General features: G+C 37.3%; 1 protein-coding gene and 1 long non-coding RNA gene across 3 annotated transcripts in view; one reads left to right on the forward strand and one right to left on the reverse strand.

Annotated features, from left to right (window-relative positions):
- The window catches only part of LOC105833448, a 43,058-nt gene extending 30,508 nt beyond the window's left edge, over positions 1 to 12,550 (forward strand). For both annotated transcript variants that reach the window (XM_012675195.3, XM_036291335.1), the window contains exon 8: positions 233 to 12,550. In XM_012675195.3, coding sequence (XP_012530649.1) covers positions 233 to 242 — 10 coding nt within the window. In that variant the 3' untranslated portion in view covers positions 243 to 12,550. The remainder of the gene's footprint in view (positions 1 to 232) is intronic.
- LOC118647109 overlaps positions 1 to 16,133 on the reverse strand; it is a 67,342-nt gene that overhangs the window by 12,489 nt on the left and 38,720 nt on the right. The window lies entirely within an intron of this gene.

Raw genomic sequence — 16,133 nt, forward strand, 5'->3', positions numbered from 1 at the left:
ATGGCAAATTCTTGTTGAAATTACGTGATTGCGCATGAAATAATCGCTAACAAAAAATGTGCCTTGAACTGATACAGTCTAGACAGCATCTTTTTTTATTCGATCTATCTTAAATCAACGCACACATTAAAGAATAAAATAAAATAAAACAAACCTTATACATAGGAACGCAATGAACCCACGATCAATAGGAGCATACTCATGCTTCAAAGCACGTCCGTTTTGCTTTCAGATACAAATAACCACGGCGATCCGTTCGTCAGAATAAAATCCGTGAGAAGAAAAAAAAGAAGTTGACGGCCGGAGCTGGCGGCTGGAGTTTAGAGAGACGCAAGGTTCTAGAAGATCTGGAGGAGGAGGATGATGACGACGACGACGGTACGCGGAGCGATGTTGATCTGGACGAGGACAATTGCGGCAACAAGATCGTACAGGAGGTGAAGTATTGTAGTAAAGTGCAGTTTCGTGCGCCGGATATCATCGAGCTGTGATGAATAAACGATGCCCCGGTGAAAGGATTCCGGAAACGGCAGAAGCGACTCGTGATCTCAAAAACTTCCCCTAACGCTAACAAGCATGCTGGCCGCGAGGGCAGGATTTGCAAGATGAAAGAGGACGGTGAAGGGAAACGGATAACGAGGTAACGCGAAAGGAAAGCGCCGTCGAAGGTCGACGGAGGATGTATGTCACTTTCGATAATCGAGGTCTCGAGTCTCGACACGTGCGAGACCCCCGTGATAGAGTCTATGCATTTTCCGCTGAGGGGAAATCAGCGTGACGGAAATGTATCAGCGAGGGATCCCGAGGATCGCGAAGAAATTATCTCTTGGCGAATGCAGGCGGATACAATGGAATGAAAGCGCGTGTGTAACCCTCATCATTCGACTTACCCCAATTAATTCGTAAAATATCGAAAGAGAAGTAAATTCCGCGGTAACATTGAAGCAATGTTAAAAAAAAAACAACACATGACTTTCAGTAACACGATCCTTTTGAGATGTTAATTGAGATGTTAAAGTATCGCTGTCAAACTCTTATTATTTGTAATTTCACGGAAATGCGCATGGCAGGGGATTTACATAATTTCCTGGATTTAGCCGGATGTGCAATAAAGGAAATCCGAAAGGAAACAGACTGAAACTTTCATCGGCGAAAGAAGATTACCCCGAAGAATGCTTGTAAGAATGATACTAGGATTGGAGCACATCTTCGCAGAATATTTTCCGAAGGATTTCGTCCCTGTGGTATCGATCTAAGTCGATCTGCCCTAGCTGCGGTTTGGCGAAGAAATCGATACGGAGCCTCCCAGTCGTATCAAAACAAGGATCTCCGATTCTCATCGCCCTGCTCGTTTCTCTCTTTTTACGCGCCAATTAAATGCAGAAATTGAATTTCGAAGCACGTAACATAACTTAATTGAATTAGAAATTGATCAAGAGCAATACATTTTCTTTCCTCCCGGAAATATTTGCCGAGGAACTCAACATTGTTTTAATATCGATTCGGCGTGAATAATTGTCAGATCTACAATCATCGATCTTCCAATTTTAATTTAGCCGACGTAAGTCTATTGATTTTCTCCCTGATTTTTATCGTGTAACTTCCAGTAAGAATGCAAATAAGCCAAAAGAGAAATGTATTTCTTCTTAGCCTGTCATAAGTAACTGTAAAAACTTTGATCAAAATGAATATTTTGAAATAAATTTGTCCTGCAAGACTTCTCTTGGCAATTGGAGATCTCGAGCTCGAGTTTAGTTAATTCTCACGTAGATACGCCCCCGCGGAAAACACAACGCATAGCAAACTCGACGAAGCACGTTTGAAGGCTGCACAAAGTTGGAGAATTCGCGGAAGTCCTACGACTACAGTTTTACGATGGCGTAATGCCTCGTGTAAAGTTGTGGCTCACTCAAACGTGAAGAACTTCGGATTTCACGGAGTTCCGTGTTATTACACTTCGAATGCCTGAAGAAGCGAAGAAATAGTGAAAAAGCCAACACACGAAGGAGAACGAAACCAGGTATCAACTTATCGAGCGGTAACGACCACCCTACGACGACGACGATGACGACGTGTTTCTGCCGACACAACGCGCAAATCCGCTTCATTGAATCAAGTCTGGCGAAAATAGTTCTACTGAGGCAACTGAGTTCCTCTCCTCGCTTAGTGACGGAAGTGTTATCGAGATTATTTGTCCCGGTCATTCGATGTTCTCCGTCGTGAAGATAACTCGTGCGGAATTTAATGTTCGCCCGCTGGAATACACAGCTGTAATTCGTAAATGTGTTAAAATTTTCGATCATTTTTCTTCCGATAATATCGAGCGCCGGCCGAAGGTAAGTAGACGTTTAAGTGGATGATTAAGGATATTTTAACACGAGGTAGAACATGTAAAAGGAGGCGGATCTCGTATTATCTTTTTTACTTCGTTTTTTTGTGTCCCTCTTTAAGTCAAATAATAAAAACCTCAATTTTTCAAATTAATCTCTTTCTTTGAGGAAAGAATATATAATAGATAGCTCAAATGAACAGAGGCATTCAGTCTTTGCATTTTATACGAAATTTATTAAAATTTATAACGTAACTTTTCGCTTCTTTATTCATTACTGCGTTCAAATCGCTTCTTGCTTTCGTTTAAAATACTCTGTTATGATATGTCAGACCAGAAAAGAGGCGTCGACTCTCAAAAGGAACCAAGCGCACCTTGGCGTATAACTAGCGAGCTGCTAGTAGCTGCGTACTATCGACTAATACACCAATCTTAACGCGATCGATTAATGTACTCGTCGCGAGTAAAATTTTTCGACCATAAAAAGGATTTTGTTGTTACAAACAGATTTTCGTACACATACATGGATTATTGCACAGATACACGGATATGCTCACACACGCGTACTACTTTTTTACAAATATTTGTACTGAGCATGACGCCCATAGATCGTTGTCGCTCTCGTTTCGCTCTTCGAATTTCACGGGATAATAATGTAAATAGTATGATTCTCGCGTTATCATTCGAGAAATAACGCAATTAACGGGATAGAAGTTAACGAACCAATTAATGATACACCCAACGTTCTTGCTGGAACATTACCTCGGTTCAATGCTCAAATACGCTTCTTTCCAGAAACCCGACAATTAACTGTTTTCTCTCTTAATTTTTTTGTGAGAAAATTGTTTTCCAATCATTCCTTGCAAAAGAAAGGAAGTGACGAAAGCATAAGGACAAGAAGCAGCAAAAGAGATTGTATCGATCATGCTGATTTCATAGAAATGGTAGACGAACAGAATAACAGAGTAAATCGAGTCAAAGTTGAAAGCCTCTGCTTCAAATAAGATGTAAAAATTGATGGGTTACGATCAGAATGCAGATTAAATTGAGCGAAAGTAGGTCAGTGAGCGGGATTCTAAGTAAAAATGCGATTCATCCTGCGATCCTTTTCCTTCGCAGGTGCTCTTTAAAATACATTTCGACGTTATAAAAATTATTAATTACTCAACAAAACGATACGCGTGTAAAAATATCGAATGTATAAATGCTCATAAATATATCGTTATCTCAATGAAGAAATTTAATCCTAGAGTGCTACCGTGGGTAAATTTCCACTCAGGAGCTAATTCAGTATTTGCTATTAAATAGCAGCGCTATCCAGGAGCTTGTGGTTCCACCTATTTTCCTCTTTAGTCTATATTTATGGACAGTATCAGATCTACACTACGTTCTTTATGACCTATGATTTTAAGCTTGCCTGAGTAAATATTCACCTATAATAGTGTTAATGTAACTTGTTTATAATTTTTTGCAATATATATTATATTTTGCAAGTAAGTTTTTTTTACAAATTAATCAATTATATGAATAAAGAAATACTTAAAAGAAAGCTATTTCAGCAATTTTAAATAAATCTTGCGATAATTTTTCTGACTATGACAGTGGTATCTGTCAGAATATTATTTTCAGTAGTATAAATCAATATATAATTATCATTTGTCATTCAAATAATAATTATATTGATTTATTCCACTTAAAAAGACAGACAAAATCATTTATTAGTCAAATGACATCTACCTATTAATAAACAGACAGATGTCACTTACTTCTTTTATTTTTATTTTCAACTTTTATATATTTTTTATATATCCTATCTTATCACCAATTGGATTTTCGGAAAAAAGTAATTTTTTTATTCCTAGATACCAATTCAGTTTTATCACCTTGCAGCTTATAAAGTAAACATAAAAAGACGTAGAAAAAATTTTAATTGTGTGAGTAAATTTATATCTATAATATTAACATTAAAAAAATATGAGTAGCGCTCTAGGATTAAAACACAGAGTGTTTCAATTCTGTTCTAAGAAATTTTCCGAATTGCAAAATTTATCACACTATATTCGACGAATAAACACGCTGTTTTAACTTACGATAAAAATGTATAATGCTAAACTTAGGAGACTTTATAATTAGGCCGACAGTACATTTCATTCTGTCGACACACCGTGTAATGCGTGTTATGAACGCGTCTCGAACATCCTGCGTAAAGGACTTCGATCCAGGCGTCGTCTTTTTGCGATTACGACGCGACCGATCGCGCCTCAGTGCAAAACAAGAAAAAAATAGATCGAGAGAGAAGAAGGAGAGAAAAGGAACAATGCGTCAATTAAATCAGCAAGCTTCGCTCCAAGCGTTGAGTGCAAGGGTATGTCTCGCGAGGGCAGATTTTGCATTATTAAATAGATACCGAAAGCAGTGATTGTAGACATATAAAGATGAGACGTTAAATTCTAACGTCAACGAAAATTTCATCGGGAACGCGTAAATGTGCTCAAATCTAATATCATGACAGAAAACACATATATTTTTGCACGTATATATGGATATTTGTACGCTCGTTTAGCTGAATATTCTCAGTTCTAACGCGATCTATTTGGGCGGATAATTTGTATAATTTTTTTTACATAGAATTAGAACAAGCCTGATGGACGTTAACTATAACAATTCCATACATTAATATTTCTTCTTTATGTATCTATAGTCACTGTGTCGGGTCAGACGAGTAAATGCTTTATAAACGGACGAAAAAGCAACAGCATTTACTCGTATGACGCACATTATGCGTGTAAATATAGATATACTCGTACGAAAATAAGAGATAATTTCTCCGATAACAAAAATTTGACCAAACGTAGCGATAGGCGATCTACGAGAATGAAAAGCGTTTCAACGGGCCATTAATTCTTGCTTCAGGTACATCGTTCTTGTGTTTGCAACCTGCGACTGGTTCGAAAACGGGTCCATACTTTATTTATTACTAAATAAATACGAATAAATAAATACGGTGATTGTGTCGTACAATTAAGGCTGTGTGGCTCAGCTCGTCAGCGTGCACGCAAACGTAAAATGAATTTCCGCTGGGGACGCGCCTTCTACCATATTTTCGTACTTGTCATTTACCATATATTATTTCAACGAGTAAAACTCTCAATCGAACGGACGCTAGAAAACGAGAATACGCTTTACTATTATTTGTTTGTCACGTACAGAATTACCAAATAAAATAATTCAAAATAAAAAAAAAACCAATAATACGGAAATCGAAAATGTAAAATAATTACCCGATTATATCGTCATTTTTGATCAAAAGTTTTTGAACGAAAACTAATTAAGATTGTGTCGATTAAACATTGAGAGCATGGTTCGCTTGCTTTGAAATATCGTATGCGCTTGAACACAAAATGTTGCTGCTGGCTTTCTCTATGAGATGTAGCATTTCATTTTGATAAAATTAAACAATAAAATAATGTATACCTTATCACGTCAGACAAGGCAGAAGTTTTAACGGAATTGTGACAGGTAATAGTTAAATTGAGGTTTTATCTATATTGTAAAAACGCGATGCTATCACAGTTGGTTTCATAAAAACAACGACCATACGTCACAGTCATACATGACAGCTACGGATATAAATCATATGATGGCCAGAGACACGTGCCCATACATATGAAACTCACGTGTGACTGAGGAAATTCTGGACAAGAGTGTGAATATTTGAATGTAAAAGTGACCCAATTCCAAATATCATATTGAGTTAAACTCACTAAGTTTTCCTACGACATGACAGTTTATCACAAAGAACACATATAAGAATTTCGATTATCCGAAATAATGTTAATGATAATACCGTTATTTTTTTTCTTTCTTTTTCTTTTTCTCATTAACAAGATATCTATTATTAGGTATTATTGCGCAAAATGTATTCTCGCTGTGCGTTTAATGGCAAACGTACCCGCTGTTCGCGATGTTACAATACGCCGGGATACATCACGGCATTATATTTGACGTAAACAAAAGCTTTGGATGGGAAAACCACATTGAATGCAAAATGTGCGACGGGGATCCAGAGAGATTCGTCTTAGCTCGTTGAAATACGAGCTCACTAGCTTGCGTAGGTGACCGACAGTAAATTGTGCATCGATTTTCATTCGCGAAAATTCGACAATAGTTCCCGGCTTTGCGGTATCTATCCCGAAGCAGATAGAAACGTAGTAGGAAAAGCGAAAAAGAGAGAGAGAAAGGAAAGACGTGAATCGCGGTGCTGAGCGCTACACTAAATCTCTGTATTTTATATCATTTTGAAATCCCGAGAGAACCAATTTGAAATAAGGCTAAATTGATGAATAAAGTAAAGATCCATATCAAGCTTTCATTTAAGTAATAGACAACTAATTATTTCTTTTTGCGCAAGATATATTTTAAAAAATGTGAACCATGCGTTTAACGTAACCAGCAATTTAAAGTCTTTTTTGCATTTAAAAATAATAAAAGGTGCACTAAATAATGTATGATATGTTATGACGGTAATAATGCCAAAATTAAATAAAACACATTTTTCTTGATAAATCACATTATTATTCGCGCGTGAATGTAGTGCAATCATGTAAGGATTCTTACTTAACAAATGTACAAATGTCAACGAATGTGGAAATCTGTAAATTAGAGAAAACTACAACGAGAGAGGGAGAGAGAGGAAGAGAAAGAGAGAGAGAGAGAGAGAAAGTATGCATTTGTATGTATATGTATCGTGAGAATATATTATTGACCCGTCCACGATCTATTCTTGATTGCTTAATCGTGAATAATTACGAGTTAGGATTGTCTATAAGGATAATCGATCAGTACAGTGCGTCCTGTATATAATGTGTCGTATGTGAGCTACTATGTTGTTGATTAACTATTTGGGTTATCAACGGCGTTCATGTTCGGTATCGTTAATGCACATGCGTGCGTTCGTGTGTGCGTAAGTGCGTGAATGCGCGTGATAACGTCGATAATGATAACGCTAGAATGGAAGGCATTCTGATTTTTGCAGCAATCTCATGATCATGCATTGTCACGGATCGGAGATATATTCTGCTATTAAAAAAAAAAAAAATAACAATTATTTTGTGCATTTATGCAAGATTTCGTTAAAAATTCGTGTGGAACGGTTTATATCGTTCCTAAAAGCACATTAGAAAAAGATACCATTCTAGAGTTAACAACTCGCCGAAAATAATGACAAAGAATCGCGAATGTTCGTTTCCGACTAGAATAATTAGTGTATGAATCGATTAATCGCTTAGTGAGAGACAGTGACAGAGAGACCTGATTTTTCATTCATTCCACTGGTACTACGTTCGTACGGCGTTATGTGTTTTTTGTCTTTGTGTAGGAACAAACAACTATTACGATGCCTAAGCTAACAGTTATAAAATGTACGAGACACGCGTAGGATATATCTAATGTATATAACGATATATCAGTCGATATAGATGATATTTTGTCTTGATAATTGCGCGAATGCGGCGTAACTTTATACTCGAGGATAAGTCGGCAGACGGGACGTTGTGATAAATAGTGTATCATATATCGAATAATTTGGAAGACCATCGAGATAAGGCCCGAATGAAATCTCGATATGAAATCACAGTCCTCTCCCCGGCTTCGGTCCCCACCTAGGTATAAGGTAATATATATCATCGAGATTAGAACAATTATGTTACCAGACGTACTGTTGAGATGTCGTTGAATTTCCTAGGATAGAGAAGTAGAGTTTATTTATTTTTATACTGGACGCCCTCTCTCCGCCAGGTACAGCAGGGTCCGTTGTACCTGATTGGGCACGTGGGATACCCGTTATCAATATGCGCGACATTTTTCGGTTAATTCGGAAATGTATGCGCGCGCGGTTCATCAGTTCTCTCTCGTGTTGATTTTCCACAGATAATTGCAGATCCGTTTCGACGCTGATTATCGCTGAAAAACGTATGTGCGCGCGCGCGTCGATTGTTTAATCCTCGTGGCGCGAAACGAATAAGTGATAAACGTGCGGAAACGATTAGTATTAGCGTTAACAATGCGAATGATCGAAACGCGATACGCGATTAATGATACTTTATCCACTACAAAATGTATAATCCGCCGAAAATGTATAACGGCCGAGTACATCGCTACCGCTGGTACATCGGCCGGTACATTCGATTCAAAGACATTTTGTCCCCTCGAATCGCTCGGGGCGTCGACTTATTAAGGGTGGATTTTTGCCGGACACTGCGTTATGTGTTTTAGCGATACGTACGTGTTTTTAGCTATTAGGATTATTTGCACGCGCCAAGTCGCGAATTGTGGTCCAGGCTTTAACGTAGAATTTACATGCAGCGTCACGCAGACCGTTTCTCGTCCGTCGCGACGAGACGTCTCGTGCATACATCGATCGTACTTTTCTACATCATTTTCGCCCTTAACGAAATAACTTATGGTTGGTCGCTTCGGTCCAATTTCGTAGTTACATCTAGAGTCCTCTTTCAGCCTCTTGCGAGCCTCGCGTGCGCGACAGTGGCGTAAGTCAGGAGCATAAATCGTGCAATGGAGAATTCGAGAACTTAGGAAATTTCTAAGTGTTACACGGTGTCGAATTATATATTAAAAGGGGATTAATAAAATTTAGCGATAGTAGTTTGTTAAAATTTACGTTTAGAGGAAGAGTATTATTCATCAATAATTCCAAGAGAATTGTTAAATATATACGTGGTTGTCGAACGCTTGTTAAATTTATTCGACAAATTTATAAATGTGTTAATACGTTGCAAATTTTAATTCCTCGTAGAGATTAATTAGTCGCGAAAGGATTTTAAGGAACGATGCATCGGTGTAATAAAGCGTGCATATAATTGCTCGATGAATGTGTACGAATATCATGACGAAAAATTGCCGTTAAAACTCCGTTTCTCGCACGAGTTTTAACTGCAATTGACACGTATGCACATACGTATATTCGTGTTAATCCCGTTACGCCACTGTGCAAAATCGGTGCTTGTTTCAGCGGAAATCGATGCACTCGTTCATGCTCATCACGCGTACCATACACACCGCGAATAAACTTTCCTCAAAAAGAAATCGCATCGATCGAACGCCACGAGAAGCGACGTCGGAACTTATAATTTCCCGTCGCATTAAAAAGAAGATGACATGTATTCGTTATTTCCGCCATGATTTATTATCATGTTCGTATGAAAAGAGTTTGAAAACAACGAAGGAGGAAATTCGAGTCTTTCGCTTCAACAAGTTATCATCAACGAGAATACAATAAATTCTTGATAAAATTTTTTTATGAAAAATTTTCAGAGACAAAAATTTTGACGATTATTTTGAGAACTATTATTATTCTGTGAATACTGCTGGTAAAAAATTTTTTAAACTTTCTTGTAAACTTCAAAATTTTGCAAAAATTTTCTGTGAAAAATCTAAGAAAAGGAAAAAATAGGCTTTCTTAATATTTCTGAAGTGTTTCAATTCATAAAAATTTTGAGAGAAATTTTAATTAAGAATTCAAACGGAAAAACAGAAAATAATTATCGCGCATATAAACTGTGTTACTGATAAAACGCGCTAATTAAAACAGGTATTAAGTCATTAATAAATAATCAATTTACCTATACACGGTTTACGTCGTGTTGCACAAGTATTATCCCGGTGACAATTGTCATAATTGCGACACCGTAATCAAATTTACTTGGATAACGGAATTATTGACGCGAGTTATTGGTAAAATAAGCTTCGATGATTTATAGCGGAGTGTGCCGGAATCGCTCTGTACCGTAACAATCATTATCCCGTAACAGTAGCGGATACGTATCGATCGTCATAAACCGCCGTTACTATTGATTTTGTTGTCGGGCGTTTCATTATTCCGTCGTGATGCAGTCGCTTGAAACGGGAAACACTAACTGTCCGATGAAAATAGAGAATCGGATAACGTTGCACGGCAAGCCGTTTAGCGCTCGTCGATCCAACCGCACACGTCGATGCGATTTCGATGCAATTTTCTTAAACGCAAAAAGCTCTTCGTTTGCGATTTTCAGTCTTTTCCACACAGCCGCGGATTGCTGTTGCCGTATGTAAAATAAATTCGCTGATCCGCGACTCGATCGCACTCACATGTTAACCGCTATACGAAGACTTCAAGGGTCCAATCACGGCTTTGAATCACACAATCAGCATAAGTCACGCTATAATACATATACGACATCTCTCGTCCTCTTGTAATCAAGTAAGTCTTATACGCAGTTTTAATGAATTCTAATGCCTAATCATATCCCTTATGATAATCCGCGTTTGTACATACATATACATAAACGATGATAAACTTAGCGGCAAATTCAATTTAATGCGTTTTATTTGTCAGTTCATAAAAAAAAATAGATATTACTTTTTCAATTAAAGAAAAAGTTAATTTAAAAGATAAATTTTACTTTATTTTTTTGTGTTCTTATATTGTTAAATCATGTTCTTGCGGAATATTTTACAATTTCGCTCTTAAATTTATTGAATAAATAATAATTAAAGAACTAATTATAAAATTAGAATAAATAAATAAATAAAATTAGAATCTCTAAACAGTCGCTAAGTCTTATTTGCTCGTACATTAAAGTATTGTATAACCGTGCTAATTTAACTTTGCGACCTACCAAGTGTAAGAGACGCGAATACAAACGTCATTTGGTCGTTGCAAATTTAGGTCAGCACAGTAATATGCAATCTGAATCTCATCCAGTCGCAACATATCGCTTTAAAAGTAGTCACGCTAACGATAAAACGCGGTACGCATTGCGAATCATTATAAATGCTCGCATTCTTATATACCGCACATTTAGCGCCAACTGCGGCTGTCCATTTGCGAGCTTCTCCATCAAATTAAAAACAAAAGAAAAGAAACAGAAACGCAACAAAACACATAGTACTAAATGATCGATGAAGATACAGACCAAAGTATCTTTATAGAACGGAATTACAGGTAGCACTCGCAATTTGCGCGATTGTATAATGAGGAAAAACTAAATGGGGAGCAAATGAGATTCCGCCAGAAATTTCTCCTCCTCTTTAGCGCGCTGCTGTTTCGCGCGTTTCGCGAACGGGGCATTTACTGGAACGCGCAGATCGTCAACTGCCTGTAATGAGCCTCAAGCTCATCGTCGTAGCAGGTGCGAAAGAACGTTCCCTCCCAAAGCACGTTCTGGTTTTTTGTGCGAAACCTCCGTGGCGCCTCTAACGAGGCGTATATTCGTTATTATGTTTGCGATTTCCGAGAATCAGCAATCTTTCTCGTCGGGAATTCCCCCGGTGTCTGCAACGAATAGACGCGATCTCGTTCGCGCGATGTAACTTTCCGCGTGATATATTGCAGGCGCGCGTACGTGAAGATCCCATTGTACGCATTCTGCACATTGAAACGTTTCTACTTTGGTAAAGCAAAGATGGTACAGGAAGATGTAAGCGCACCCACCATGTAATTTCGTCGTCCTAATTATTTGGTATCTCGGTTATGCAATCCGGATATTCTCGTGATTCCGCTAAAACTCATTCTCCAAGATAACATCTACAATCCGTAATTTTATCGACGCGCAACATCTTTCTGCGTTTCACGAATATTAGACATCTTGAATTGATAATTGATTACTCTTTCTTTATCTGTGTAACAAAAAAAGATTCAGTAGCGTTAAAGAAATATTGTTATTATACAATGTATTTCCGTTATCGTCGCTTTAAGTGTGATAATTATTGTCAATTACGAATATAAATTTGTTAAAACATCGAGAGCCGGAGACAAATGCGCGCGAGTAAAATTAACAATGCTGTTTCGTCTGTTTAAGCATAATTAGATGCCTGTATAAGCAACCGGAACGTGTTTTGAAGATACACCTGCGTGCAACCGACGAAGGATGCAACTAAACAATCGAGCAGTGCCAGTGCATGTACCACACATTTGTACAATATACATACGATATAGAACGAGACGTAACATAATGTAACGTATAGGACACGCATACACTTACTATTCCCCGTAGAAATATCGAGGTTGTAAAACAAACGATAACCGTACGAGTACATTTATATAGAATGTATACTGTAAACGAAGTGACTGTGTAAAAGCGGTATGATGGACTCGTAACTTGTGACCTATTTATAACGTGACCGCCGAGTGCTGAAAATATAAAATGTCTACATGGTATACAGTGACACCTGCGCCTCAGTCTTTTTTTTTTCCCCCCTGCAAACAGACTCTCCCGCCGTCTATCTTTACAGTATCACATTCACCACGTCCTTTCACAAAGTGCCCGTACTCCTACCCCTTTAGTACATAGATTTTCTTTTTTAATTAAGAGAAAGCATACCGAGAGTACTTTGTTGCGTTACCTGGAACATGCACGGTACAGCATGTGTAATGTAAATAAATATTTTGTCTTTAGATATCGATTTTTGCGTACAATGACAATTTTGGTATTGTACTCTGTTGGTATCGTTCGTCTATAGAATAATCATGAAAGGATGCCGCCGTTGGGATTCGTAATGTCGGCTGATATTGGTCTAAACGAAGTCATCGCTTCAATTAATGCTCTGATTAATTTATTCGACGGGGACAGTACCCATAGAATTATACATTCGCGTAGCCATTTCGTTGGAATATTATTACGTGAGTTCGTGAATATTCGTTTAAAACCGAAGTGAAAACGAATTGTCGACGAACGCATAATTTTGCTGCACTAATTAATTTATAATTTCGCGACGAATGTTCGTTTACCTTTCATCTATTTACAATTATGAAATACTCTGCGGCACACGTATCCATTTGCAAATATTATTCTATTTTATTAGTCTTCAATTACGTCACTGTCATTTCAAATGAAGAATATTTCCATTGTGATTTTCGTAAATATAAAAATTGTCGGCATTTTTTAAATTTTCGCGCAGCAAAAGATTCGTTAATTAGAGTAGGGGTTTTTACCGATGTGTAAAATTCGACATAAAAATTTGAGACACTTTTATAATGAAACCACATTACGTCATCATGAATATTTCGTCAATTGTTGTGAATGCAGCGGAGATATGCATGATAATTTCGATGCTCACCAGTGAACGTATGATTCTATCATGGCTACATGAATCCGAATTGCTATTAGGCTTTCATACAGTATCTAACAATACCATCGTTACGTAGTCAAGAGACAAAGTGATTCTATCGGGCAGCGATACCTCGCTAATATATTAACAAACAATGCGGCTTTCGGACACTAGTGAGTGCTATTCATGATTGTTGACAGATGAATGGCACTTCTAATAGTAATTATTATAATAATATCACATATAAGGATAAGGAATTATATGAAAGAAATGTAACCAATCTCATTGATAAATGAGACATCCTTGGAAAAAATATGATTTAACGTTTCTGTAGCTTTGAAAGAACGGTTTTGCTGAAATCTAAAACTTTAGTTAGATATAGATTTGAAAAAATAATTTTGTTGAATCATCAAAATAATTATAAAGGACATTTTGTCATTCTAGCAAACAGTCATACATAATCATTTTAATAATTTGATAAAATTACTTTCAGATTTGTATTTAGCTAAATTTTTAGATTTAGATACTTTAGGAAAGTCACTTTTTCCGTGTAAAACAGAAGCTCTGCATACGCTCCTCATAATCAGAAACAGATTTTTAGGCTTGTTGATGAAGTACGTGAGTAATGTAGCCGAATAAATCCTTTTTATTCTCCAGTTAAATGAGAGATCCGCGCGAGATGTTCGTTCAGAAGGCCCCAGTGGTTGTACGTGAAAATATGGAATTTCATCTAAATGTAAATGTGCATCGTCGCAAAGTATTCGCGCACGACGGAAGAACTCTTGAAAGAAAAATTCTTTTGCTGAATCCGAAAGGCGTGCCGAAAGTTTTCTCGTGGAGATCAATGGTGCGGTCGCAATTGTCAATACGTGTCCTGCCTCGCAACGAAGAATTTGAAAAAAAAGTGATGTAAAGAAAGATATGCGTTCCAATCCGTATGCAATATCGATAAATGCACATGCGCAATTGCAACTGGTTGTTGAAAATATTTCAAATGTCACTGACTGAATCTACGCATAAGATACGTGTTTACGCAGAATTACAATTTTAATTATCTATTGATAGAAAAAATTCGACGTCGTCGAGATAAATATGAAAAGAGGACATATATATATATATGATAAAATTCAGTATGCATCGTAACATGTATCTATTGTCGACTGTGAGAATTTAAGCGATGTTATTTTCTCTGCATTTTAAAACTTAAAAAAATCCATTAAAAAACATAGTAAATAAGTCTGAACTAAAAAGGAAAGAAAAATACTGTGTGATGCATTGATAAAGAAAAAGCTATCATCTTTTTTTTCAATTTGGCTTTCTGCAATTTCTGGCTTGGAGAATATATGTGACTTTTGGGACGAGCTGTGTATAAAAGTCGATCGATGATGAATTGTGAACACTCTATGTAGACGCAGTTTGTACACATCGTGCGCTTTTCCGGAGCAGGTTCGACAGACCCTGATATCGGCTTCTATTGATTTCAAAGTTCCTTTTCGCGCTCCGATGCATTCCATCATATTTTATTTTATTTTCACATCCAATTTTTATTCGGCGAGACGCGGTACGAAGCATCCCCGTAGTTTTTCCCACTCGAGACCCAACGTTTCCCATCTCGGTAAAGCCGGCAATTTCAGAACTGTAGCGCATTGCATCGAAATTGCCAAAGGTGACCAAGCAGAGGCATGTTGCAATTTTCCACAATCACCGCGTGCATTTGAATTGCTACGTGCTACAACGATTCGCGTCTTGATTTATCGTAACGACAATAATTTCAGTTGTAATGGAATTTTTTTTTACGGGCAGAAGCACGGCATGTACTTTTATTTAATGAACATTATACGTCATAACTTTACAAACTGTGAACTTAGAAAAAGAAAAATCTATAAAAAATACGGCCGTAATTTTTCTATTTGAATAATCATCAGCTGCGCAGTGTAAATTTGTTCGCTATGGGATTGCTATCGGAGAACTGGCATAAATTTCATTGCTGGGAACCGGTGATAAAATTATGCGAACCTTTCGTGGCTGCTTCTCCAGATTCGTATTTCTCTTTTGAGTAACTCGAGTGGCTGCGTTTACGGGTTGACATTTGACGACGCGAGGCGATTCTCTTTCGTCCCCAGGGCAATTCTACTCTCGTCACGTGACTAAAGTACGACCTAGAAAAAGGGCTCGACAAAGCCGATGGAGAAACCTCAAAAGAGATGGCATTAATTGTCCAAGAACAGAAACGCGCGCGTTCTTGTTGTGACAGAACGTTAATCGTTCGTGCAGCCTTATTGTGACACGGCAATCGAACCTGTGGGAACTACGGAGATTGCGTGGCTTCGCATCGAATTTGTCTGAACATACAACAACATGGAATAATTTAATAAAGTAAATGTAAATATATGGTACATTTCGCATACGCGCTGTTGCGGAAACAATTATTTATAAACTCAGTATATACGATAAATCTAGGTCAGGCACTTAGAATTAATAGACTTCTGGACATTAAACCGATAACTTCATGGATGTTGCCTAGATTTCACTTAATGAATTTCAAGGAGATAAATGATAAGGATTTTAATTGAGCGAACGAAGATGAGCATTTCAATTATCGACAAAAGTTTAGAGGCATCATGACGAAAAATGCAATCAAGAAAACTTTACTGAATTTTTAGTCAGTATTTTATCAAAAAAGTATTTAAATATCAATTAT

The sequence above is a fragment of the Monomorium pharaonis genome, chromosome 8 (assembly GCF_013373865.1).
Source record: "Monomorium pharaonis isolate MP-MQ-018 chromosome 8, ASM1337386v2, whole genome shotgun sequence".
Lineage (NCBI taxonomy): Eukaryota > Metazoa > Arthropoda > Insecta > Hymenoptera > Formicidae > Monomorium > Monomorium pharaonis.